Here is a 27620-nt window from a genome sequence, read left to right on the forward strand (position 1 = left end):
GCCAGTGCTTTATAATTTGAGTCACGCCTTCACTTCCATGTGATGGGTTTTGATAGAAAATTGTTTATTTGATTAAATCCATAAAGGTGGCAGAGGTGACTAGAACTAGTGTTTGGGACAGTATCTCTAAAGGACTCTCTGGCAAACCTGAATTGGCTCTCCTTACCCATCCTGGGGCTGAGGAGTAGAGGTCAGGGAAATTTCTCAGTGACTGGTCTGGGGATGGAACCCAGGTCTACCTGACTCCATTCACTTCCCTTACTCCACACAGCCAGGGCATGATTCCATCATGAACTTAAAAGGCCATGTCTCTCTTGTTACACCATTTCTAAAGTGAAGAAATGGCAGGTGGTAGTGGTGGAGGAGTCAAAATCAGTATTGTTCCAAACTTCCCTATCTATTTTCACAATATTATGATAAAGTTCAGGGTATTAAATTTTATTTTCCTGGCTATATCATTTCGGGTAATTGAGACATAAATGTATTTGCAGAAATGACTTTACAAAGAGAAAGAATCCTCAAATCTTAATCTGTACACAAAGCTTCTCAAAAATTGGAAATACCTATACATCTTCTTATACATGTCCAGTGCTTTGTAGATGATATAGTGTACTGTCTAGGTTTTGTTTTTTGTTTTTTTTTTTTTTTTGCAATTTAAAATAGGTTTTTGAGGCAGGAGAGAAGGCTCTAGTTAGCTCTTTTGTCAGGTGGATTGCATTTTTCCTCTCTCTTCAAAAGATACCTTCCTATGTAGGAGAGCAGCTTTGTAAATTAATATCATCATTAAAAATAAGCTGCCCTCCTTATCCACACCCTTTGACTTGTTATTCGAGGCTGCTGTGTGGGCAGCTCAGACAGCCAGCAGTCTTGGCATGGGCCCTGGGGCTCAGGGGAATATTAACTTACAAGGCTTTCCCTATTTTGCTTTTACATGTCTGAAATGATTTCAAAATGTAGCGGCTGAAATACAAGTTACTAAATACACTTAAATAGAAGGTAAGAAGTGCTTCTGGCCCCTCCCTCACCCTTTGGAGTAAAGATGGTGAGGAAATGAGTGTGGTTAGCCTTAGGATGCCCTGGGTACTTTTGAATATTTATAACACACAGCTCAAGATTAGCAAAGGATAGGTAACTAACAGACTGTCGAGGGCTACATATAACTTAAGTGTTATAAACATGTGTGTTTATCTTACATATATATAAGATAAAAAATCAATGTTTGTTTTTTTAAAAGCTAAACTTCAAGAGTTCTTGGTGAGTGGTGTTACTGGACGTGAGAAAGGGAAAGAGGTAGTCTTTGGGTTTTAGTTGTCAGAGCCCCTAGCTCTAACTTTACAAAGGTGTCCTTAACCCTTTTTGATTGGTCTCAGTCCCTAAGATAGACTGGGAAGGAGTGGTTTGCTACAGCCCTCAACCCCAGGAGGCTGTGACCTTCCCCACTTCTTTCAGCAGTCTGGCCTTCCATTGGTGTTCCTCTGTGGGTGCAGGGGCAGACACTGCCTGGGGTCCTTCCCTGGAGATTGAGTAGTGTCTATGGGTCTCCAGCAGCTGGAAAAGGTTTGAATGCTTGGCAGATGTTTGCTGTTCCAGCCACTTCATTATCGTTGAAAACAAAACCCCTGGCTATTCTGACCAGAGTTCCACTTTGTGATTGACAGCTAGGCTGTGCTTCCTCCCTCCCACAGAAGTGCTTTATGGTCTGAAAGCCACAGCCAGGGAGTGAAAGAGGGGCATGGGAGCAGAAAGAGAATTGGGCTAGATGCCACAGCTGAAAGCCCAAATTATCAAGGCAAGAGGAGAGACTCATTTAAAGAGAAAGACAAATTTAGTACAACTAATTAAGATTTGATGTCCCATCAAACACATTATATAATTTAGTTTTCCCAGCTTTCACAAATTCATGTATGCATGACACATTTACTGCAGGCCACCATGTGCCAGGTGCTATGTGGGTATTGGTGATGGGTGTAGATAACATGGCGAAGACATTGGAATCACCAGAAGATCATTGTCCAGTGCTCCATTCACATGCAGAGAGACACTTTAAGTAAACGAAGAGCTGGGCGTATATGGGAGGAATGGCAATGGGCAGCCTTAGGGAGTGGGAAAACTGCTTCAGGGAGGAGGTGACATTTGAGAAGTGTCTAGAACTCGTTTTTCTGGAGGAGGAGATGGAGTGCTTAGGACATTCTCATTAGAGGGAGCAAGCTTGTATAAAGATACGTATTATGGAAGTCCAACCTTGCAAAGTAGGTATTATGATTACCATTAACAAATGGGAAAAAAAATAGAGGCTCCATTTAGGTTATGAGCAGCTGAGTGAAGGCTGGACTCCAAGATCCGAAATCTCCCACTTCTGCTTTTGGGGATTTGTGCTCACAGGTCCACCCTTTGACATTTCTTTCCTCTGCAGTAGAATATAGAAAGAAAAAAAAAAACTCGAAAACTCAAATGGCTGGTTGGAATGCACCATTTCCCTTTAATTTTTTAAAAACTTATCTTTAAGTTGGGGCACACAGGGGTTTCAATTAGACGTGTCAGTTCATGAGGACAATGCATCTGGATCAGTGCCGTCATCCCTTCCATAATTCTCCCAGATCTCAGCCCCATCCATCCCCTCAATTTATCCGGTCTCATTTCTACAGATGTTCACCCATCGCGCTCCCCCTTCGTTTATTTCAAATCTCCTATTCCCAGAGTTTTACTTCTTTAGCTATTAAAACTCCGCAGACTTCAAAAAAGTCAAATCCTAGGGAGTGTCTGGGAGACTTGTGTGCCCGCGGCTCTTTCTGTCCAAGTCAGGAGTTGAGGGGGGAAAAGGGGGCGCAGCCGGCAGAGGGACAAAGCTGGTTGGAGGGCAATTCCTGACCTCCTGGGGCGAGTAGTCTTCCACACTATCCACGCTGAAGATTTTCCGCGTGGCGTTGTCACCAGGCACCCCCACCTTCGACCTCCGTTTAGAGAAAAGGGAGGAGAGTTAGAAGAAAAGAAAGAAAAAGGAGCAAAAGATGCGCTACAGGGAGAAGAGAGGGAGGACAGATCCGACTGAGAGAAGGGAGAAAAGACAAGTAGAAAGTTCGACAGGAGTGGAGGCCAAAAGGGGCGGCGGGGGGAGTGGAGGGGGTTGCAATGGACAAAGGGAGAAACGGGAAGGAAAATAAAAACCAACACACCCACAAAATTCCGCGAGGGGCAGGAGGAATGGGAAGGACTGGCGAGGGAAAAACAGTTGAGGAAAAGGGGGACCGAGAAAGCCCCAGGGTCGGGGAAGAGGAGGCCGGACTGTGGGTCCTCGGTACGCACCGAGTGGGGCCTGTCATTGCCTAAACGCGTAACGCGCAGCCCTGGTGCTGGTGCTGCTCAGTCTCGGTGCGATCCCGCACGCGCGCGCGGGCCTCGGAGCGCTCCACGTCCGCCCCGCAGTCAGCCCTTCTACACTCAGATCCGTATCAAATCCTCCGTTTCTTCGTGGCCGCCTACAGCTCCGCACTTTTCTGGGGGGCGAGGCGGGGGGGGAGGCAAATAGAGCGATTATCGCTGAGCCCTCGGGGATCCAGCCGGGGTTCCCGGAGCAGTGGCTTCCTGTCCTACCCTTGGGTGCTGGAGCGGGGTGTTGGCGGCGCCGAGGTTGAGCGAAAAGAGTTCTGGGTCAACAACCCTGACAATCCGCAGGTCACAGGGTCAACCGCAAAAGCTGGGGAGCGCGCACAGGCCAGGGCGGGGTGGGGTGGGGGTGAGGGGGTGAGGTGGACCCCAGGGCTGTGCGGCTGAACGTGCGCCGCCGCTGAGACATCTGGAGACAATTCTCACGGGCCCTCGAGCCTCCTCGGCATGGAGGAAAATAACTAAAAACAATTCTAAATGGAGAATCAGGACACACGAAACACTGGGAAATGGAAGTCTTCAATAGATGCTGCGGGCTAAAAGCTGGGGGGCCTGACCCTCTCTGTTAATAGCAACTTTCCCTAAGTGTCTAATTATTACTTCTCCAAGTCCGATCGTTCCTCTGGGTTTAATCACCGGCCCAGGCGCGCGCCCACTCGCTCCCCCCACCTCCCCCGGCTTCCAAACCCCTCAGGGCAAGCAGCTCCGAGGCGCTGCGGGAAACTCGTGGCCACTTCCAGGTTGCTAACAGTGAGGAAATCTCAACCGTCCCAGTCCACCATACTGGGTCTGTAGAGTGACTTTGCTTTCCAGCCTCGCCGCCTATCGATTTCGAGACAAAAATCGTGGAAACGAGTGTGCTTCCTCTATTTCCCGCCGACTGCTGCGTTTGCCGGGGATCGCGGCAGCCGTCCGGGGCGCGGAAGCTGCGCGAAGGTATCCTCAACCCAGTGATTATGATCAAAAACAAGTTAGCGCAGATAAACACCGGGGATACACTCAGAGGTTGGGGGCCACAGAAAGAAGACGGCAAACCCCCAAATAAATATCATCTACGCGGTTACCCGAGTTCTACCCCATGGCAAACGTCCTGGGGATGAAATTCAGGTAGCTGGGTGGGGGAGTTGGGCGCTTGGAAGCAAGAATTGGGGCTGAAAGGCCGCCAGCGCCCCGAAATGGCGATGTCTGGCCCCTTCTGGTAAGGAAACGTATTGATAGTTTAAAAGTTAACAAAACAAAACAAAACCCCCTCATCCTTTAATTACTTTATTTTGCAGCTTATTATTGGGGTAACGGATTGTCCCTGGTCACTGTCAATGGTCACTGATCGTTTGGGATCCTGGTGGAGCGGTCAAGTTCACAAACTCGGCGCAAACGCCTCCTGCGTGGAGCGCACGAGTTTGGCGCGGGCAGCTTCGAGGCTGCAAGCCGAGAAAAGAAATCCGTGGTGAAGAAATGGCCAAAGGGGGTGGAGAAGCAAAAACACCGGGGTCCTCGGGAGGTACCTGGAAGTGTGGCCAGCAGTCCAGAGGAGGACTAGGGTTCTTTCTAGAAAGACCTCTTGACCTTTGAATCTGCCGGATTCCAGGTTAAGCGGGGCCCGCGGGTGCAGCACTTGACTGGCCCCGGGGCGCGCGCGCTTGGGGACCCGCTTGGAAAACGCAGCCTGCTGAGGCCTGGGCTGCTCGAGGGGGCGGCGCGCGCGGCCAGCACTGCGCGCACACGCGCGCGCGCACAGCTGAGCACACACCTGGAGTTCGTGGGGGAGGGGGTGGCGAGGAGGAGGAGAGCCAAAACGAATGTCTTAAAATAGAGAGCCGGGCAGTGTCTAGCGCTCTGAGCGAAAGCGCTAGACGCTGACAACCGAGAGGAGGCGAGGGAGAGTGGCTTAAGCGCGCCGGTCGGGCCCCATCGCTTGATCGCCCGGGTAGGAGTGGGTGCCGACGCCCCTCGGCTTGCACTCAGCACCTGGCCCTGCAGGAAATTCTCGCTGATTGACAGCTGCGGTGTCCCAAAAAGGCTAGCCAAAGATGCTGCTGATCTGCGGGTGGGTGTAGACGCGCAGTCGGGCGCGCCCGTGCCTGCTCCCCTCCGCGCGCCTGGCGCGCCCCGCCGCCCGTCCCGCCGCAGAGGAGCGGGGCTCAGGCCCCCGGCCGCGCGCCCGCCTCTGGGGTCACCCCCGCGCCCCGCCAACCCCGCACTCCCAGCCGCGTTCGGGTCTGCGGGCGCTCGTCGCGGCTCACCATGCACTGCCACGCCGAACTGAGACTGAGTTCGCCGGGCCAGCTCAAAGCAGCCAGGCGGCGCTACAAGACTTTCATGATCGACGAGATCCTCTCCAAGGAGACCTGCGACTACTTTGAGAAACTTTCCCTCTACTCCGTGTGCCCGTCGCTGGTCGTCCGACCCAAGCCCCTGCATTCCTGTACGGGTAAGACGCCCCGCCGGGAGATGAGTAGGGTGCGGTGGCTTTAGCGCCCCGGTGGGTCGGTCGGTCTCCTCTGTTTTCCGACCAGAGGGCAAAAAGAAAAGAGGGATTCTTTTCTTGCGCCCTTGTAAGGAAACTTAACCTGGACACTAGCGGTGGGCATCTGCTTCAAGGCCTGGAAGGGCCAGAAAGATGTCTGCCTGTCCCAGGACTGGAAATCAAGCAAAGGCAGTGCTTTTCTTCCTTGGGCTCAGAGGACAACATTTACTTCCTTCTTTCCCCGCACCGCTGTGGTTTCCAGTTAGAAAATTCAAACTCGACCTAACTCAGCACCCAAGTCTTGTTTCGGGAAGTGGGGTTGTGAGTTTCCACTTGAGCATGGATGGTCTTTCTTTTCCACTTGAGCATGGATGGTCTTTCTTCTCGCCTAGAGTTAGCTTGTCCAACTTCGGGTGTCTCCACTGATAATTTTTACAAGTTTAATTGGTGCCCAGGAATTCACGACAAAGTTGTTTAGCTTGAGTTCTTAAAATGATCTCCCTTTGGTCAAGTAGTTTTAAGAGTACATTGAATTTGTGGCCCAATCTGAGGGAGAAACTAATCTTCCCTGTTTGTCTTTAGTAAATAAAACCTATAATACGAACAATAAAAATATCCCTCAAATCTGTTTCCCTCTCCTCAAAGAAGCTAAGATGAGTAGGAAAGAGAAACAGAAAAAACAAATTTGGAAAAAATAGATCTGTGAAGAATATAAAGCCAAAGGCATTTGAAAAAGTGCCACAAGAAAAGTTCCAAGTTACAGAATGCCTTGGCATTGTCAGTATTTAGGCTATGAAAATGTGGGTGTAGCAAAAAAAAAAAAAAGTTGAAGCAATTTTTATCAAAGAAATTGACCTGCTTTTCATTAAAGGTAAACATTTAGTGCATTCCAAACCAAAAGCACCTTTGAGGTTATGTTTGTTGTATAGCTGGCATGAAATGTTAATTAAGTTATACTTGCATTGAAAAGGTGAAGAATCTTGCCAGCAGTGGTTTTGAAAGACTTTGTGAAACATTCACTAGTATATATAGTGTTTGTACTCCTCGGTTTTTCATCTTGAATCTATTGATGGTTCCTATAGGTTAACTGGTAAATATATATAATAAATACACACCATGGAATTATTTTAAAATCTGTGCATTTGGATATGAAATACCAAATGATAACTAGTTGCTAATATGTTTTGTTAACAGTTTGTCTCCAGGATAGGATAGTGGAGCCTGTCGATCCATAACAAACATTGCAATACTGAATATTTTTATAAATATATTATAGTTTATAATATATTCTACTCCATATAATATATAAGCATATGTTATATATATATATATAGATATGAAATAAGAAATGAGAAATTTTAGGAACAAGAGAGGTAGACTTGATGTTGAGGTTTTTACATTAGTGTATCTGCCATGTGTGATGCCTTGTCTGACTGTTTGCAAGGAGAAGTAGGCTAAATCTTCTTTTGAGAACAACCATTTGCTATAATAACTCAAAATCCTTTGAAGAAAAAAGAGAATTTATTTGAATCACAACTCTTAAGGCACCCTGCTCAATCACTGCCTTTGTGAAGAGGAGGGGGGTTCCCAGGACAAAACACAACTTCTAAGTACCTCAGGAGGCTGAATTTCAGTCCTTTTGCTTTAACTTGAAGGCAGCTTTTCTTGGCTTAGAAGAGTCACAGAATTGGATCATAGAACATAGAATAAAATATGCAAGGAAAGGAGCAATAAGTAGGCTCAGAAAATTGTTGTTCCATCAGAGTAGGCTAAGTAAGTTCTGTGATTTATTGATTTCTCAGTGTGAAAATAAAATAGGAGAAAACACAGTGATTCACAGGTAGATTTATGGGTGTTACAAGTGAGGTGACATGTATCTCAGGCTTAAGGTTTGCTCAGTCTTGTGTTTCTAGAAGTTCATTGATGGTTTGGGGTAGACAGTGGTTGTTAGCACTGATTTTCTTTGTCCCCTCCCTCTTTTTTTGTACTTTCTTTCTTTAGTATTCTGGTCTACATGTGCTGTGATTTTTCTCTAGTTGAAGAGACTTAAAATGTAGAATCTTGGATTTGCCGGAGGAATTAAACTCATAAAAACTGGCTACAATACTCCCAACTTTCAGATCATAAGCTTCCTGTGAGTTTATGGTTACAGCTAAAGCCTTATGTGTATTAGGTCATGGGAATCCCATTAGCGACTTCTTGAGATTTTTTTTTTTGGTTGCAAATTTGATACTTTCAAAGCAGTTTTGTTGTTTCTAGCAGTTGAATTCAGGGTCAAAAATTATTTTAGATGGAAAGAATATAATCTTTTAAAAATTAACTGAAAATAGTGACAATAAGTTGCTGACATCCATAGTGAAACTGTAATTTCTTTCTTTTTTCTTTTGTGAGTGGTGGGGAGAGGAGCTGGATAGAAATGGTTAGCCCTTTTGATAGAAGTAATCTAGACAAGGTTCAAACCAAGTGCAAGTCATATGTTGGAAATAGAATTACTGAACTTTTCTCGTCCTTTTATTTGTTCACCTGGGGTTTAAATAACGGCAACAGAAGTGAACTCTATCAGGAAAATAATGAAAACTAAGATTTGACATTTCCTCAAAATTGAGTTAACAGCACATATAATAAGTACATATAGTTGAGATGGAAAGAATACTTCAGCATGCAGAAAATATGTACATAAGAAGCAGTCCATGCTGTTTGGATTTAGCAATCCCAATGTCAATTTACAATATTGAATCTCCTCAGGCAGAAGAGTGTGTAGTCAAGTAAACAGAGGAATGGAAATATTTTTAATTAGGCAGATAATTATTCGACAGTAATTTATTACTAAACATTTCACCCTCGACGGAATATGCACCTTCAAAATTTATTTCTTTTAACAGGCATTTCTTCTAACCTCAATCATTTTAGTTCCAGAAAGGGGTCTTACAGTTTCCTGTTTCTTTGTAGATCATTTAACATAGACATTTAGAAAGGGAATCCTTTCCTTCCAGGCCAAACTAAAGGCAAGTTTATCATTAAGCTAAAATTAATGCTGAAGAAAGCTTTCTTTTAAAATATAGTATTTACAGTTATCTTATAGTCTTAACAAAACGAATACCGGAAAAATGGAACTTGAGGTGTTGGGATGGGAGTGGGGGATCAAGAGGAGAGAGGTAGATTTATGAAGAGAGGAAGCGTGGGAGAATGCAGTCATAATATTCAAGCAACGGAAGTGAAAATGGAACTAGGAAAATTGCGGGGATAGATGGCATTGAGAGTAATGGGGAAGAATGAAGAAAAGGGTGGCACTGATCAGGATGCATTATCCACATAAACTGACGCATGAAACTGAATCCCTCTGTACAACTAAAGGTGATAAAAAATGATTTTTAACTATTGTTATTTAGGTTAATGGTGAGGTTTAGACTATGTTTAGAATAGTTTAGTATATGAAAATGTGGTTTTATCTTAAAACCTGATAGCAGTAATCCCTATTTAGAATGGAAATATATGGGCAGTTATTGAGGATCATTATTTATAAACATTAGCATGGTGACAGTGATTGAAAGGACCCTTGATGGGTCTTTTATGGATGCTATTTGACGGTAGGGTATATTGCTGTCCTTTTCTAGTTATGATCAATGTTTAGTGGTTAAAAAAAAGTCACTTGGACAAAGCTGGTTCCTTAGGATGGGGATGGCAGGGGGGACATTGGTTTTGTCACTTTCAAAGGTGATACCTTTAAATACAATCTTTAGGAATGGAGGGGGGGGGCGGGAGGTAGTAAATTGAGAAGTAGTTGGCAAAAAAAGTAATTTGTTTTCCCAGAACAAGAATGTAACAATTTACCTTAAGAGTTTTCATATGGGATACTGACAGACAAACTTGCAGTAGTAATTACTTAGAATTTATTGTAGCCATTTATACTTGCTAGAATGATGCTACTTTTGGGGGTGCACATTTGGATGAAGGGAGTATAGATATTTTGAGAGTCTGCAGCTATGTGACCTTTTGTTATTCTGCTTAAACTTTGCCATTTAACTCTGTCCTCTCTGTAGCAAAATGGTTCTGTTGAATCTGTTTTGGGTCTGCAGCAGTGGGTCCCAGAGGTCTGGCTCTGGTTTACAGATGGAGGAGGTCATAAAGGTCAATCTCCTCAAGTAGATGATCCTTTTCTTCAAAGTCCTGTGGTTGCAGCCATTTTCAAGAGTTACAGTCCAGCGTTTATGCCATGGTCCAGGTCAGGGTGCTTGAAAACCAGGAAGGGTTTTCTATCTTGGTTACACACCCGGGATAAACTTGTGCTGTCACACCCAGGGGACACTCAACCAGCCAATTAAAAGGGGGAATTTGAGAAAGGGTGATTATCTTAGGAGGTGGCATTGAGAACATTTTATCCTTTGGTGGGTCTTAGAGAAACGAGTTCTCTGGGGTGGTGTCCTTGAGTGCATTCATCACAAAGAATTGTATGTCATTTTGTTGAGCCATTAAATGAGATGGAGACAATGTGTGATGGCTTCTTGGAGAGAGAGAGAGAGCAGAGCCGGCCACTGCAACATAAAATAAGGTCCACTGAGTGTCTAAATCTCAGCTTCGTCTTCTAGTCGGAGTCGACAACCTATAGGATCTTGGGAACCTGAGAGATGGGCCTTGGAATGTTAATGTAGAAACATAAACTAAGGTCTGGGAAAATGATCATTATCAGAACACATTTGTATTTCTGCCAGAGGCAAACAAGCTTTTATTAGCAATTACTTATAACTGCTTCTCTTGTTCCCATTCTAAGGGTAAATAAATTGAGTGACACCAGGGATCCAAGACTTATCCCAGGTCAGAATGAGCAGTTAGTTCACTACTGCTTAAAATTTGCAATCCCTTTGTTAAGGGGTTTCTTAGCAAGTGTTTTAACTGAGCAGTGTCTCCATTAGTTCTTGTTTTTTCTAATAACAAATGGGAAAATGATTGGATGCTAGTCACAAGCTGAAATGATAACCTTTAGCATCATTAGCCATTAGACTCACCAAATATTTGTATTTGTTATGTGATGCTATTGTCCTTGAGTCCTTTATTTTTTTAACTTACTGTAAATCTTGACTAGCAGTTGAGGTGTATTAAAAATCTCTTTACTGACCGATGAGCCACCCCTAAACCTCCCTTTATAGTTTATTAGAGAACATAATGGATGATCTGGAACTGGGAGAGGGGACATGGTGACAGTCTTATAGTTTTATGTTTGAAGTGGAATTTTGTTCAGACCTTTACCTATAGGGTGTTCTCAACATGAGCTTTGTTAAATTAGCCTCAGTAAGCACAAGTCAAGTGAAACTGTATTTGTAAACCTCTTTACGAGGCCAATTTCTGTAAGAAATCATGTTTTCTTTTCATTTCATTTCTTTTCTTTTCCTGGATGGAAGGGCAAATAGGTCCTGCAAGCATGGGCAGTATTAAAATGGTTTGGTTTAGTAAAGTACTGGAGTTAAAGTACAGAGACCATTAAATGAAACATATCTCAGCCTTCTATATGAGAAGCAATTAAGGTCTGAAAATGTGTAAATTGTAAAGAAAGATCAGAAGGAAAAGAAGAGAAACTGGGGAGGGGGGAGAGAAAATGGGTTTCTTTGAAATTCTTGAGGCCAGAAAGTCCAGCCTTTGTCCTAAGGTATTCTTCCGAGTGGCTATATAGGCTAAACCGAGGTTGACCATGCAATTCTTACTCACAGATAGGAAATAGCTAACACTGGATCTGCTTGGATGCATGCTGGGGCCCTTGAAGGGACATACCTGGAGGGTGGTGTTTAGTTCACTGGGGAGGACTGCCTAAATGTTAAAGTAATAGAGTTTGGAGGGACCCTGCCTGTTGTTTGGAATCCAGGCAGCGGGAGGAACACAGATGGAAAGTGAGGTAGCCACAGTCTTAGGTTCCCTCATGTGTATTATTAGGCTAGTGGCTTTTTATGGGAGTCATGGAACAACCCCTGAATACTTTCAGAGAGGAGTGGGGTCCCATGGCTAATCCTGTTGACCACTTCTTCACCGGCTGTGTCTGGAGGGCTGCAAAAACTTGAGGGGGTTATAGATATGTCAGCTTTGTTTCCATCCTTACTTGTGACTGCTTCTTTGACCCTCCTGTTCTTGTGGAGTTAGTGTTGCTAGTCTGGCTTGGAGATAGACTCACAGATATATCTGCTAGCTGCTAATGAACTTGCTAAAGCTCTCAGGTGTTCCTAGAATGGTCACCAGCCACTGTGCAGCAGGAGAGAGGGTTAAGGGGGCATCATTTCCCCTGGAAGGATCGTGACTAGGAAGAAAAGAAAAGGATGGAAGGGATTTGCATGGACTATTCATGGAAAAGCCCATCCACCTGCTTTGATGGTGCTTGCCTCAGATATGGCTGCCTGAGAATTGGGAAAGGTGTTTCCTTTCTGTAACCTGGGTGGCAGAATTAGGATTTCTTAATTCCAAGGCTCAGAGAAGGGGACCTTGTACAAACTTAGTGACATTAGCAAAACAAATACTCTCCAGGAAGATAGGTCGTTGTTTTTGTTTGTTGCCACCTCCTCTCCACTTTTTTTTCTTTAACAGAAAACCTTTGTAAACCCTCAGGATTTAACTTATTTTTATTGCAGTTTAATACCAGAAAAAAAGTCTTGTTAAAATAAATACTCTAAATAAAAACACAGTTAATTTTCCATTACAGCGTCTAATTACTCATCTGCGCTAGAACGTTTTTATATGGCAATTTAAGTTCTTGAAAGTGGAGACTTGGCACGTGTGTAAGGAAGAAAGCCTTACACCTAGATAGATACTAAAGACGATGGACTCCATTCTATTGGAGCTGGAGCTGAGTCTGGCCTATGATTGCTCAGCAGGGTTGGAGAGCACGCCTCTGTTCTAAGGGAAGTCTCTTGTGTGCCAGTTGAAATCAAACACGGAGGAGATAAATCTGAACTTCAGATGATGTGCAAGTACAGCGGAGTGGGCCCCCTGCCAGTCCCCAGTGGGAGCTGATGTCAGGATTACTTGATCGGCCTGCAGAGTAGCTAGATATGCTTTCTGACTCGACTGGCTGAGGTCACAAAGTTGAAAATGGCCTTCCTCCAGGAAGAGGTCAGGATGTGAGTGGAGAAAGGCCAGTTTGGAAGGTTCTTAAACTAAATGTGTCATGAATCCAAGCAGATGCTTTAGAACATTTTTTTTATTGTTGTTGTTTTTCTCTGTAGGTTAATGATATGTCTCTTCTTAGGTATGTGTTCTGCTTAACAGGAGAGAGAAAGGTTTTCAGCAGGTAAATATTCATTGTTTGGGTGGCTGCTGCCTTAGTGATATCAGGGTATTATTGACCACTGATTCATCAGCACTCAACTTAGGACGCTGGGCACTGATGGCTCATGCCTGTAATCCTAGTTATTCAAGAGACTGGTATCTGAGGATCAAGGTTTAAAGCCAGCACAGACAGACAAATCCTCCAAAATCTTATCTCCACTTAACCAGCAAACAACAACTACATCACAAAAACACAAAAGCTGGAAATGGAGATGTGGCTCAAGTGGTGGAGCATCAGCCTTAAGTTGAAAAAGCCAAAGGAGAGTGTGATGCTTTGACTTTGAGCTCCAGTATCGACATACAAAAACCAAACAAAGCAAGCAAACGAAAAACTCCAACAACCATTCTCCCCGCAAAGCCCAATTAAAACATAGCCCCCAGCAAACAAGAATCCCACTCAGTTTAGGGCCTTGATAAGCAATAGACTGCCCTTTCAGTTTTTGTATTTGAGGATCACTGGGGAGATGTGGGGAAATAGAGTGTTTTGGGGCCTGGTGAAATTTCATGGAAGTCTGGTTGTATTCTCATCCAGGGATTTTTTGGGCACAGAAGGTCCTGGGAGGGAGAGAGTGGGGAAGAGAGGTGGGAAGCCCTCCCACCTTCCTTTTTCCCAGAGTCCCCTTCACTATGTGACTTAACCACTGCTTAGATATAGGATAATGGTCCATTCACAAACAAGATCACAGGCACATGTGGATTGTGCTTAGTTCACACAATACCTCGCTTAGGTTTGTCGACTTTGTACATTTCCCTAATGGAACCTTATAAATAGCAGAACAGGATAGTATATCTTTTTATCTTGGGGAAATATCTTGAACAAGGAGAGTTGCTCAGATTCCTCTCACAGAGTTTATCCAAAAGGGACTCCAAACTCGGGAGAAATGCCAGAAACACTTCATACTTGACTCATCTTATGCATATGTATAACAACCAGAGTAATACTATTTTTTTGATTGCTTCACATGTCACACCACTTTTAGTTAAGTGCTTTTTGATTGGTTTCACAACATCTCTAAGAGGTAGCTATTATTTTATTTCCACTTTGCTCATGAGAACCTGTGAAGTTGAGTAATTTTACCAAAGGCATAGAATATAGAGAGATTCCTTAAAAAGCAGGGAGGTGAAAGGCAAGTGGTGAAGTGGGCAAAGTCTACAATCCATTGGGCTACCCATAAATATGAAGGTCAAAATGGTGAATAGAGTAGATAGATGCTCAGATTCAGTGTGTACAAGAATACTAAAGTAAAATGGGAAACTGTTTTCATTCCCATCAGTTAGGCCTTTGCCTATCTGGCAAACTCAGTTGAGGACAAAGATGTGGAGCAACATCTTTTCCTTACAAATATTGATGAAGGAAATGTTATTTAGTTTGATTACTTCTGGAATCCTAGTGTGTGTGGGTGTGTTTTCTGGGGATCACCTCAGGACCTTGTATACGCTGAGTGGAAACTGAGTGATAACATTCCTTTTCCCCACTATGGTTATTTTGGAGAGCAATTGGTAATTGTCAATAAAGCAGCAGATGGTACCTACTCTTCAACTGAGTCGTTCCAATTTTGTGTCTGTAGGTATGTGTGAAAGGATGCTCTGTAAGAATGTTCATTTCTATGATGCTTAGGTGAGAGAAAAAAAGTTGAACTGCCCTATCAGGGAATAAAATAACATGTTATATCATACAATAAGTTTTTATATAGGGATTAAAATAAATGAGCCAAATCTAGTTGTGTTAGTATGGGCAAATTTTAGAAATACAGATACTGGGGTTAAAAATACCCCCAAGTTATAGATCCATGCATATTGTCTGATACTGTCTCTATAATGATTGAGAATATGTCAACTAATACTTCATGTGGGCAAAAGAGGTAGGGACCATGGGATTGGAGAATGCTACTTTCCTATGTAATTATTTCATAAGCAAAAAACAAGCCTAACGTAAATACGACTGAGTAGCCGGGAGCCAGTAGCTCATGCTTGTAATCCTAGCAACTTAGGAGGCTGAGATATGGATCACAATTCAAAGCCATCGCAGGCAGGAAAGTTTGTGCGACTCTTATCTCCAGTAAACCACCAGACAACCAGAAGTGGCACTGTGGCTCAAGCTGTAGAGCACTCGCCTTGAGCTGAGCAGCTGAGGGACAGCACCCAGGCCCAGAGTTCAAGCCCCATGACTGACCAAAAAACAAAAACAAAAAAAGATATGACTGGGCAATAGGATGGGACAAAACTTGACCATGGCATGCAGATGGTGATGACACTAGTCTTTGTATTTGAAACTTTTCATATATATTGGTCATAATATAAAGTCCTAATATATTGGTCATATATAAGGTCATAAATATTGAAAATGATAGCAGAAGAGACCACATGTATCATGAAACTCATAATCTTGTGCAACTTGGATGACTTTTCTTTTTTCTTTTTTGTTGATTACGGTGCTTAAACTCAGGGCCGGAGCGCTGTCCCTGAGCTTTTTCACTCAAGGCTAGCATGCTACCACTTTAAGCCACAGCACCACTTCTGATTTTCTAGTGGTTACTTGTAGATAAAAGTCTCATGGACTTCCCTGCACAGGCTAGCTTTGAACTGTGATCATCAGATCTCAGCCTCCCAAGTAGCTAGGATTACAGGCATGAGCCACTGGCACCTGGCTTTGGATGGCTTTCTTAATAAGTTTTCTGTGTCCAAACAGAAGCTTTGAAATGTGGAGCTTGTTGTACACAGTCTCATTGGGGTATATGAGAATGTTTTATAGAATTAAATATATGTTCAGCTCACACTATAAAACAGCCGCTGTGGCTTCTGAGGTTGGTTTTGGAACCTACTTTCCCATCCTGATTGATGGAGATGATGCTCCCTTACAAATGTTTTAACATAACTAACTAACCAGATTCTGAGATGGGTACTTGCTCTTGAAGGAATTCTTTTTATTTTCTTTGTGCTTGTCCTGGGTCTTGAAGTTCTCTGTCCTTAAGCTTTGTTTTGTTCCTCTCAGGCTAACATTCTACCACTTGAGTTACATCTCCTCTTTGGCTTTTTGGTGGCTAATTGGAGGTAAGAGTCTCATGGACTTTCCTGCCCAGGCTGGCTGTGAGCTGTGATCCTCAGATCTCAGCCTCCTGAGTAGCTAGCCAGGGGTGAGTTACTGGCACCCAGCTAGTATTGACAATTTTTTTTTATTAATAAGTTTTTTTTTATTGTGAAAATACCGTACAGAGGGGTTACAATTCATGAGCAAGGTAATGAGTACATTTCTTTTCTTTTCTTTCTTTTTTTTTTGGTCAGTCGTGGGGCTTGGACTCTGGGCTTGGGTGCTGTCCCTACACTCTTCAGCTCAAGGCAAGTGCTCTACCGCTTGAGCCACAGCGCCACTTCTGGTTTTCTAGTGGTTTATTGGAGATAAGAGTCTCACGGACTTTCTTTTTTGGGCTAGCTTAACCGCGATCCCCAGATCTCAGCCTCCTGAGTAGCTAGGATTACAGGCATGAGCCACTGGCGCTGGGCTAGTATTGACAATTTAATTTACAAAAATTGTCTAGGGACAATTTAACAGTGATTGAATACCAAAGAGTCTAATGTTAAAATGCAGTCTCAAGTCAAGCGTCAGTGGGTCATGGCTATAATCCTTGCTGTTCAGAAGGCTAAGATTTGAGGATTGTGGTTCAAACCTAGCCAGGAGAGGAAAGTCTGGGATACTCTTATCTCCTATTAAGCACCCTAGAAAAGCTGAAAGTGGAGCTGTGGCACAAGTAATGGAGCACTAGCCTTGAGCATAAAAGATCAGGGACAGTGCCCAGGCCCAAAGTTCAGCCCCAGGACCACGCACGGGCACACACACACACACACACACACACACACACACACACACACACACACACACGTAGCTTCATTGCAAGGGAGAATAATCCTGTTAATAAACATATTATCTGTCCGAAATCTCTTTATATTCCATCTCCATGACTCAATTTGAAAACTTTGTTCAGTATGTGGTGTCAGAGATTGTTGGAAGGCATGAATGTTACCATGGTGATCCCACAGAGCCCTGTCTGTCACCAATAATAAATGGTCATCTTGCTGTTTAGAGGAGCTAATCTAGACCACATTATTCCGTAATGACAACTGGAGTGGCAGATGCCTTATTCAGTCCAGACATTTTTATTTTCTTTGCAAAATAGTTCCAATTTAGCAATGTTGCTTTTAGACATTTTGGCAAGACTGTGGCCCTTCGGGAAAAGTCCTTCTTAGTGAGAACCAGTTGGTATAGTTGAGTTTGTACAAATTTTTCCCCCTCCCTAGACTAAATGCCAAAGCATTTCCCTGTAAGCCCAAATAAATGCATACAAAAGGAAGCATTGTATCATCTCACAAGGACACAAGGAGAAAGATAAGTATGCTTCAGTAAAATGTTAGAGAGACAGACCAACAGACAGACAGAGGAAGGTGTGAGATCAGAGTCACATAAGTTTTATTATAGTATGATGTTACAAATACTCTATTTTATAATTAATGACTGTTATTAATCATTTACTTGCCTTATTTATAAATTGAATTTTATGATAGGCTATATATATATATATATATATACACATATATATATATATATTTGAAAAAAAGGAGTACTACTTAAGATTCAATACGATCACAGATACCCACCGACGGTCTTGGAACATAGCTAGTCTCCTTTGGATAAAGGGAGTGAATGTATTTGAATGGGATGCAGTACTTTGATGTATTTATGTGCATATATACATGTATGTGTGTGATGTGTGTGGTTGTATGTGTGTGTAAGGAAAACATAGAAGAACTTCCTCCTGCAAACTCTGGCAGTGTGGGATTCTGCTCTCTTGTAACACATATAATAGCTTCACTTATGAGTATTTAGGGAAAAATTAAAACCAATCTAACCATTTTTCCAGGGGATAAAATAACATTCTATATTCATACAGTAAATTTTTATTCAAGGATGAAAATAAATGAATCAAATATGTGTTAATGTGGGTAAAATTTAGAAATATAGAGACTGGGGGAGGGGCAGGAATCCAGGTCGTAGTACTTTAGACGTTCTTGGGGGAAAGGTAAGTGAAGAGTTAAGATACCGAGGGTAAATTTTCAGCAAGTTTCACTGAAGGATGTAAGGATGTGAGTCCCTTCAGTTACATGTCTAAAAGTGTTTTTATGGAATTAATTGGTAAGTCCTCCTAGAGAAGTTTTTTTTGGGAGGGGAGGGCGGGGGGGGTTGTTGTTAATTTTCTTACCCCTAGCTACCATGGTAATTCATTAATGCTTAGTATGTTAGTAGAAGTGTGCTTTCAATACTCTGTTTTGAGCACAAGATAATGGGCAATCTTGTTGGAGTGCTTGCTACTTTTCTGTTTTCTATTGGGAGATTCAACAACCCCTGATGGTTGTTAGCAATTAGCTTCCTCAATAGAATGTGTTTTACTGTTTAAGACAATGCAAACTAGAATGATGATGATGATGATGATGATATTAATCACAAAAATAATTAAAATATAGAGCTATATGCCAGGCACTGTACTAGGTATTGGATACATAAAGGTGTTTAAATTATATGAAATAAATCAGGTGCTAGTGGCTCATGCTTATAATCTTAGTTACTCAAAAGTCTGAGATCCAGAGGACCATGGTTAGAATCCATCCCGGGCAGATAAGTCTGTGAGACTCTATCTCTAAAATAATGGGGGTGTGGCTAAGTGGTAGAAGGCCAGTGGGGCAAACATGTTGAGCAAGAGTGAGCCTCTGTGTTCGAGCCATGCACACACACACACACACACACACACACACACACACACTCACACACACACACAAGAAAAAAGTATAATCAACATTGCTTTCCAGATGAGAAAAATGAAACCCAGGGACATCAAAAAATGGCAATAAGGTCACACGAGTAAGTGATAGAGTTGAGGGTGGGACTTGGGTCTCATTCAGTAAAAAGTTACATACTGTATAGTATTATGCATGTTAGTTAGACCTCAAATATGTCCCTTTATGTGTAAGCCCCATTATATTATGTGTGTTTATATACACACAGTCAGTCTAATCAGTGTGCCAGGGCTATATTTCCTGGGATGATTTAAGTTTCTTAATGAATCCCAATAAACCACAAGATTTTATGTTTTTTTTTTTTACAGTAGACTTTAAAAAAAAAATGAAGCAGTGGGTGGGTGTGGCTGTTTTGTTATGAGTCTTCATCTCTTTGAATGTCCCAGTTGGTGTCACATTCGCTGAGTCTTTGGCTATTGTGCTTCTGGGAGCTATATATATATATATATATATATATATATATATATATATATACACATATATACATATATATATATAATTGTAAAAATACTGTATACAGGGGTTACAGTTACATGAGTAGGGTAATGAGTATATTTTATAGCAAGCATTGTTACCTCTTCCTTTGTTTTCCCCCTGCCATCACTTCCCTCCCCACCTATCCCCCCCCTCGACATTGTAAGGTTCGTTTTCAACATAGTATCTTGTATATCTCGTTGTCACAATGGGTTAACCTGCATCCCCATGTAAGCATTCCGCTATATCCCTTCCCCTCCCCAAATTACAAAAATGTATATACAAGATGCAGAACAGTGGCATCAAATCCAGTGAAAACAGGGCTTATACCATGGGGATGGGGGAAGAACATAAAAAAAAAACAAAACAAAAGAATCACATAGTGCATTATAAGTACATTAAAAACAATAGCAAGCAAGAAAAAACCACTTGTGTCCCTGTCTTGGGGTACATTTTGCTTAACATTATCTCATGTGGTCATATGTACATAGCCTTTGACCTTCTCTGCTTGTCCTACATGTACTAGCAAAGGAAGCTTTTAAAAGGAGAAGCAAGGGTGGAATTCCCTTTGTTTTGTACATTGTTATAAACTGCAATGAACACGCTTAACAACAAAAAGCCAATCACCTCTCTTTTTTACCTTTGATTGCCACATAATCAATTATGTGGGCCCAGTGTAGTAATTCACTGCGTTACACAATATGTAATAATCAAATCTTACATGTGATGCTTCCATCTCCTTATACATTTCCCAATACTCCTTTTTGAGTTTCTGAGCTCTTCTCATCTAGTTTCTCCATAAATATATAATACATTGCAGGCTAAAACGAACTTTACAACTTTGGCTGGGGGGGGGGGAAGGAGGGAACAGGGAGGGGGGGCGGGGGAGATGGGAAGGGATGGGAAGGGGAAACAAAGGAGGAGGCAACAATGCTTGATAAGAAATGTACTTATGGGGCTGGGAAGTTGGCTCAGTGTAGAATGCTTGCCTCTCATGCATGAGGCCCTGGGTTCAATTCCTCAGCACCACATAAGCAGAAAAAAGCCAGAAGTGATGCTGTGGCTCAAGTGGTAGTGTGCTAGCTTTGAGCTGAAGAGCTGAGGGACAGCGCCCAGGCCCCACAACCAGAACCAAAAAAAAAGAAAAGAAAAGAAAAGAAATGTACTTATAACCTTGCCCATGTAATTGTAACCCTTCTGTACGGTATTTTCACAATAAAATAAATAAATAAATAGACTTGTAAAAAAAGGATTTACAATAGGTGTTGTAAACTATAGTACCTGCACTGTGCTGCAGAACAAGGGACTTCTATCTAACTGTGCTTTGAATTCATTATCCCTTCTGCAATTGTTCTCCTTGCTTTCTTAGCTTCTTCCAAATTGACCTTTTTAGCTTCTACCTATGAATGAGACCACTCAGTAATTTTCCCCCTTACCTGGCTTATTTCACTTCATCTAGTATCTTCTAGATCTATCCATTCTACTGCAAATGACAGGATTTCTTTCTTTTTTTAATTGTGGTACTGGGGTTTGAACTTGGGGGTCTCATGCTTGCTAGGCAAGTGCTCTACCCTTGAGCCGCACCTCCAACCTTACTTTTGCACTATTTTTGAGAAATGGTCTTGCTTTGTATCCAAGTGTGTGCTTGGACCATTAGGTTTCCCAACATAGCTGAGATGACAGGAATGTTGTCAAGTTTCTTCCATTGAGAAGAAGTCTTGCATACTTTTCTGCCTGAGTTGTCCTGGAACTTTGATCCTTCAATCTCAGCTTCCCATATAGCTATGAGACACGTGCATATGAGTTGGGAAGGAGTTGCTTGAGCTTTTCTACTCAGGCTGGCCTCAAACAGTGTAATTCTCTCACTCTAAGCCTCCTTGTCCTCCTCCTCCTCTTCTTGGTCCTCCTTGTCCTCCTCCTCTGAATTTATAAAAAGCTGTCTCCATGATTACCATGAAAATTCAAGTTGGAGAACCACTATTGTGCAGATAAGATTGATGTAATTTGCACCCCATGACTCAGGTGCACCAAAGCATTTAGTGGAGGGATCCTTGTGTGTGGGTTTTGAGTTAGACAGTCCTAGGTTTGTCTGTATTTTATTATCAGTGTGACCTTAGGCAAGTCACTTAACCTCTCTGACACCCAATTTCCTCATATGTAAAATGAGTAATAACTACATAATAGGCTTAGTGGTGTGGGTTAAATAAGATACTGTATACAAAGCTATTAGCATAGTTCCTGACAACAAAGTACTCCGTAATTGATAGCTTCTATTAAAAATAATTATCTTATAATAACACATCTTAGTTGACTGGAGCACAGCCCCGCAGGGAAAGATTACAACAATTGGAGCTTTAAACAAGCAAAATTAAACTTATCTTCAAAAAATCCAAACACCTTACTCTAGGGCATCCTTCTGGTTTGGTCATGGGGCTAGCTGTCTTGTAAGGGAACCTGAGTGGCCCGTGAGCTGTTGGAGCTCAAGTCTTCCTGTGTTACTCCCAATTTTCTACTTTATAATGTGAGTTTGAGGTTGCAAATTCCTAAATGAGTGGCATAAACAGTCAGCATTACTTGCATCACAGACTGTGCTTTGTTGCTTCCTCCTCCTCCTCCTCCTCTCCTCCTCTCCTCCTCTTCCTCCTCCTTCTCCTTCCTCTTCTCCTCCACCTCCTCCTTCTTCTTCCTCTCCTCCTCCTCCTCCTCCTCCTCCTCCTTCTTCTTCTTGTTTTTTAAATAAGAGATGCTCTGGATTCATTTCCTTCAGGAAATCTTTCATCACTACAGCTGTAAGGATTTAAATCAAGAACAGTCTTAGAAAAGTGGTAACATTTCCCAAGGAGAAGTTTGATTTCTTTTCTTCTTTGAAGAGTAGAGTTAAGGATAATGTTTGCTTTTAAAGTAGAATAAGAGTGCTCAGAGTAGTGGTACTCTCTTGTTTTGAGAGAGAGAGAGAGAGAGAGAGAGAGAGAGAGAGAGAGAGAGAGAGAGAGAGAGAGAGAGAGAGAGAGAGAGAGAGAGAGGAGAGGGAGAGGGAGAGGGAGAGGGAGAGGGAGAGGGAGGGAGGGAGGGAGGGAGAGAGGGGTGAGAGGGAGAAAGGGAGGAGAGAGAATAATCCATGGAGATGTAGTAGTATTGTGTTTTAATTAGGTGGTAGAGAAGAAAGTAGCAATTTGAGAGCTAATCACTTTCCTGGTATGTTATTAGATCTCTCATTCAGAATGTTCCATGTGAAGACTCTATTCTACAGTTTTCATTGTTGTTGGGCCCAGCTCATGTTGATATTACGTGGCAATGATGGTTGATGGTACAGATTCTGCATGGATCTTTCTGGAACTGCATTTCTCAGCCCATCTGTAGTAATTTATGAAATGTCATCTATGCTAAGGAAATGCCTTCATTGGTGAATGCCCTCCATGGTGTGAGAAAAATTCTGCGGTTGAACAGTTCTTACCTTCTGTGGTATAATGGAGGCTCAGGGAGCAGGTCACACCTCTGTCCAACCATTTGAAAGGGTGACTCCTGCAACCCATCTCAGTGACCTTATCCTGGTTGAGTGACAGATGGGGCCAGGCAGATGGCAGGGGGGTGAGACACTTAAGAGTGTCACCATGGAAGAAGGGCATAGTGTCCTAAGGTCCTTAGATGTATAGTCTGAATTTTCTTTCTTGCTAAAGTAAAATTCAGTTGAAGATATAGATCTTTGGCAGCTCATTGCAAATATTCAGTTAAGATTGTAGGTTTGGGAAAACGAAGTGTTAGTGTTCTTATGGGAGAGTCGGCAAGAGTGGGAGATAGTGAGTGGACAAGGGGCACTGACAAATTGGGACCAAACAGTCAATAAAAAGGACATCAGCTCACCTCTTGAAGCTTGCATCCTTAGATACGTACTCAGTATTTGCTGGAGGTTGGGGAACACAGATAGAAAAATGAGAGTTGAGTACTGCATTTGGAAATGGCCTTGTAAGTGCATGCTTCTTTCAGAGGTGTTGCTCCTGATAGCAGTCAGTGACTTCTGATTGGGCAATGGCTTGCTCAGCCACAAATGTCACTTAATTATCATGCATATTAATGACCCTTTGAAGAGTGTCATCATCCTGGGTCATAGAAGATCATTCTGATTATATTATGATGCAGTCAAGATAATTATGGAGTGCCACACAGGAAATTGTGTGGACTTGAGTGTAAAGAAGCCGTGTGCAGAGGTCAGAGCTGAAATACTGTAAAAACAAACAAACAAACAAACACACCTCCCTCCCCCCCAGCAAAAAGCAAGAACAGCCCTTTCTTCTTGGGCCCAAGGTAGAACACTCACCTAGCCCATGGTCCTGTGTGAGATCCCCAGCACCACACACAGAACAAAGCCAGAAAGACACCTCTTCTGGGACCCTTTCTTGTCTCAATGTCTCTATATCTGCTTTTAACAAGACAAGACCTTTCCCTTTCCTAATGTGTTGGGGAAAAGTGACTGATTAAAAGTATTAATTTACTGTTCAGAGCTGGGGAGGTGGCTCAGTGGTAGAGCGCTTGCCTTGCATGCATGAGGCCCTGCGTTTGATTCCTCAGCACCACATAAGCCAAAAGGAAAAAGCTGGAAGTGGCGCTGTGGCTCAAGTGGTAGAGCGCTGAAGAGCTGAGGGACAGTACCCAGGCCCAGAGTTCAGGCCCCATGACCGCCCACCCCCAAAAAAGTATTAATTTACTGTTTGGAAAGAATATAAAAAAAGACCCAGAAGGAGCATGCAGAGCCTTAGTAGGAGGGAAGTGGAGTAGTCTGTTGGAATTCTGCACATTACTGTATTTGGTAGACAGGTGGATGGGGTGGCTTCACCATCTATTTTTCTGCTACTGTGAAGTAAGAATAATGTTTATATTTGTAAATAGTTGCACACAGATCCAAAGAACAATTTTTTAGTGATGTGCAAAGGTTATACGGTATGCAAAATACATACACATTTTATTGGAACACAGACATGTGCACTGCTTTATGGATTGTCAATGGAGACCTTTGTGTCACTACAGCAAAGCCAAGGAAATATGCCAGAGAGAACAACCACACGGCCTGAAGGATTCACTCCCAGGTCCTTTCCAGGAAACATTTGCTCCCTTGAACTAGACTATTGGAAGCAGCACTGTTCACTTGTGAAATAATGTTACTGATGCATGAGCTATGACGTGATCCTAGGCTACAAAAATACCTCCTTTGACGCATCCCAGCCCTCCATGATGCTGCCGTCCTGTGGTGTGTGATAGGCCTGCCTGTGGCACGCTAGTGGGGAATTTTGAAATGATTCTTAATAAATAGAGATCCATTTCTAAACCTCTCTAGAAATAACTTAAGGGTTTTCTGCATGGAGAGAAGCAAACTATGTAAAACAAAGTCATTGGGATGGAATCACAGTGAGGTGACTGGAACTCAACACAGTGATTTGGAGACCTTCTCTTTGCTATTCTAGCCTATGCTGCTTTTCTTTCTCCCAGAGAGAAGCTGAGGATGAGGGCTCAGGAGAGCCTGGGAGTCGCTGCGTCATTGAGGGTTCCAATTTGTCGTGCTTCTTAATCGACTTTGACTCATGGCCTATCCCTAGAAATAATAGTGATACGAAGAAGAGTTATGTAACCTTGTTAACACAGCCCTACCCAGAAAGAGTGTGCCAGCCAGGTAAAGCACCTAATCGTGATCATGGCAACACATCTCCTGTGCCTGTTGTTGGACTCTTGTGTCCAGAGTCAGGGGCTGTCAGACCTTTCTGGAAGGACTAAGTTTGTTCTCTAGGTGCCTTCTCTTTCACCAGACCTCAGCTCAGGGTGAGGCAGGCTTTCAATCAGGGAAGCCCTATGGGGAGCTGGGGGAATGTGAAATTAATATCCCTTGCTACAACTTCTTCTGCGTTGTTGTCAGGCTAAGAACGCTGTAGATTGAGTCCTTATCACTCAGTGGGTTAGTAGATACAAATTGAGAGCTGGTTAATTTCAGAGGCAGAAAGTGTGGATGGTGGTGGGTAAAATTCCATTTCAAGGAAAAGTATGGGAGGTGCATGGCACCCTAGATGATCTTACTTCAGGTTGAAGATGAAATTCAAAAAAATCTAATGATTCCAATTAATGAGCACATGCCACGGCAGCTACTTGTGTAGTGCCTTTTCTGTACCTAGCACTGTCCTGAATGCCTGACATGAATTCACTTATTGAATTCCGATCACAGTCATGGAGGACAAAGAATAAACTTTCTCATTTGACAGAGAAAGAAACAGATAACCTCTGAACACAGAGGGAGACTGCTCATGGTCAGGGGACTGTGGGAATAGTTTCTGCAGTGTTAAGAGAGCTAACTACATTGAGGGTTAATCTCTGATATCTGATGTTAATTCAAGAAAAAAAAAGTCCAAAAACAGTACTCTAAAACAGTAGGTGAAAAAGTTGAAAACACCCGGGTGCCCTGGCTCACACCTATAATTGTAGCTACTCAGGAAGCTGAGATCTGAAGATCAAAGTTCCAGCCCAGGCAAGAAAGCCCATGGGACTCTTATTTCCAATGAACCACCAAAAAAGCAAGAAGTGAGTTTGCAGCCAAGTCGTAGAGTGCCAACCTTGAGCAAAAATGCTAAAGGACAGCTCCAGGCCTTGACTGAGACTCCAGTCCCAGTACATACATGTACACACACACACACACACACACACACACACACACACACACACACACACACACACACACACACACACACACACACACACACACACAGAGCTGAAGACAAATCCAAACCTTGTCATACTTAAGGAGCTTCATAGTCTAATTCAGTTGTTGGCTACCTGAAGAGTTTATGTAAAAAAAAAAAAAAACACAGAGTGCTTAGTATCCTCAGTAATATATGTGTGTACGTGTACCATTCCTGAAGCTTGAACTAGGGGCCTGGACATTGTCCTTAAGCAGGGAAATGGATAGATATAGAACAAATCATGTTATTTTGGCTCAAAGATAGTACTCTACCACTTGAGACATAGCTCCGCTTCTGGATTTTTGTTACTTAATTGGAGCTATGAGTCTCACAGACTTTCTTGCTGTGTGGCTTCAATCCATGATCCTCAGATCTTAGCTTCCTGAGTAGCTACAATTATAGGCCGGAGCCATTGGTACCCGGCCATATATGTTTTTAATTTCTGATTTTATTTAGTTGTTACAGATTGATTTTTATTATCCAGGGTTTAAAAATATTCTTGGGCATATAAAACCAACTGTAGAATTATTAGGACTCTCTCTCTCTCTCTGTCTGTGTGTGTGTATATATATCACATTATCATGTAGCTAAAGAGCTAAAGTCCTGGGGCATATTTTAGGATCCACATTTACAAAGTGAGTCTGTAACAAGGACACACCTTTCACTCTTCGGTGCTTTAGGTACTGTTTTAGGATTGAATATATTTTATCTCATTGCTATTGTGACTTCAAATTAAAGACTGTAGCTGGCATGTGACTCAGTGGTGAAGGCTGTACTTAGTCTGGCCCTGGGTTCAATAATCAGTACTCCAACCCCCCGTACCCCTTCCCCAACCAAAAAGAAACAACAAATATTGAGTGGGTAAAAACGCTGATTAAAAATACAGGTAGGATATAAAGAATAACAGTGCAATGATCACTTACATGCCCACCACCCCATTTGGAGAAAAAGAGCATTGATTCTGAGTGTCTGTCTGCACTTGTCCCCATTAGAGGTCACCAGTGTCTCAGTTCTCTGTTCAGATGGTTCTTCTCAGAGTCTGGCTATATGTTTGTATCCTTGAAGCATGTATTACTTAGCTTAGCTTGTTTTTGCACTTTATGTCAATATAATCACATTGTGAATATTTTATATGATACTCTTTATCACACAGTTTTGCAGTTCCAAAATTCCTGTTCCTGCTTGTGTGTGGCTATTTATTCATTCATTTATTTTCATTGGTGTACATTGTGTAATTATACTACACTCTGTTAGTGGATTTTTGGGTTATTTCCAGTTATTATTATTATAGGTATTGAACATTCTTGTTAATTTCTTTTTCTCACCAGCAATCTAATTTAAACGAGGCTTTTCCCCCTTACAGTTTAATGAAAATTATATCTATTTTTTGTATAAATACATGTAGTTTTAATTTTGGGTCACAGATTACA

General features: G+C 42.5%; 1 protein-coding gene across 1 annotated transcript in view; it reads left to right on the top strand.

Annotated features, from left to right (window-relative positions):
• Positions 1 to 5547: 5547 nt before the first annotated feature.
• Positions 5548 to 27620, top strand: part of Barx2 (BARX homeobox 2) — a 76806-nt gene continuing 54733 nt past the window's right edge. Inside the window, exon 1 of the mRNA XM_070038094.1 lies at positions 5548 to 5815. Coding sequence (XP_069894195.1) covers positions 5629 to 5815 — 187 coding nt within the window. The 5' untranslated portion in view covers positions 5548 to 5628. The remainder of the gene's footprint in view (positions 5816 to 27620) is intronic.

Source organism: Dipodomys merriami, unplaced genomic scaffold (genome assembly GCF_024711535.1).
Source record: "Dipodomys merriami isolate MVZ:Mamm:240054 unplaced genomic scaffold, mDipMer1.0.p SCAF_29, whole genome shotgun sequence".
NCBI lineage: Eukaryota > Metazoa > Chordata > Mammalia > Rodentia > Heteromyidae > Dipodomys > Dipodomys merriami.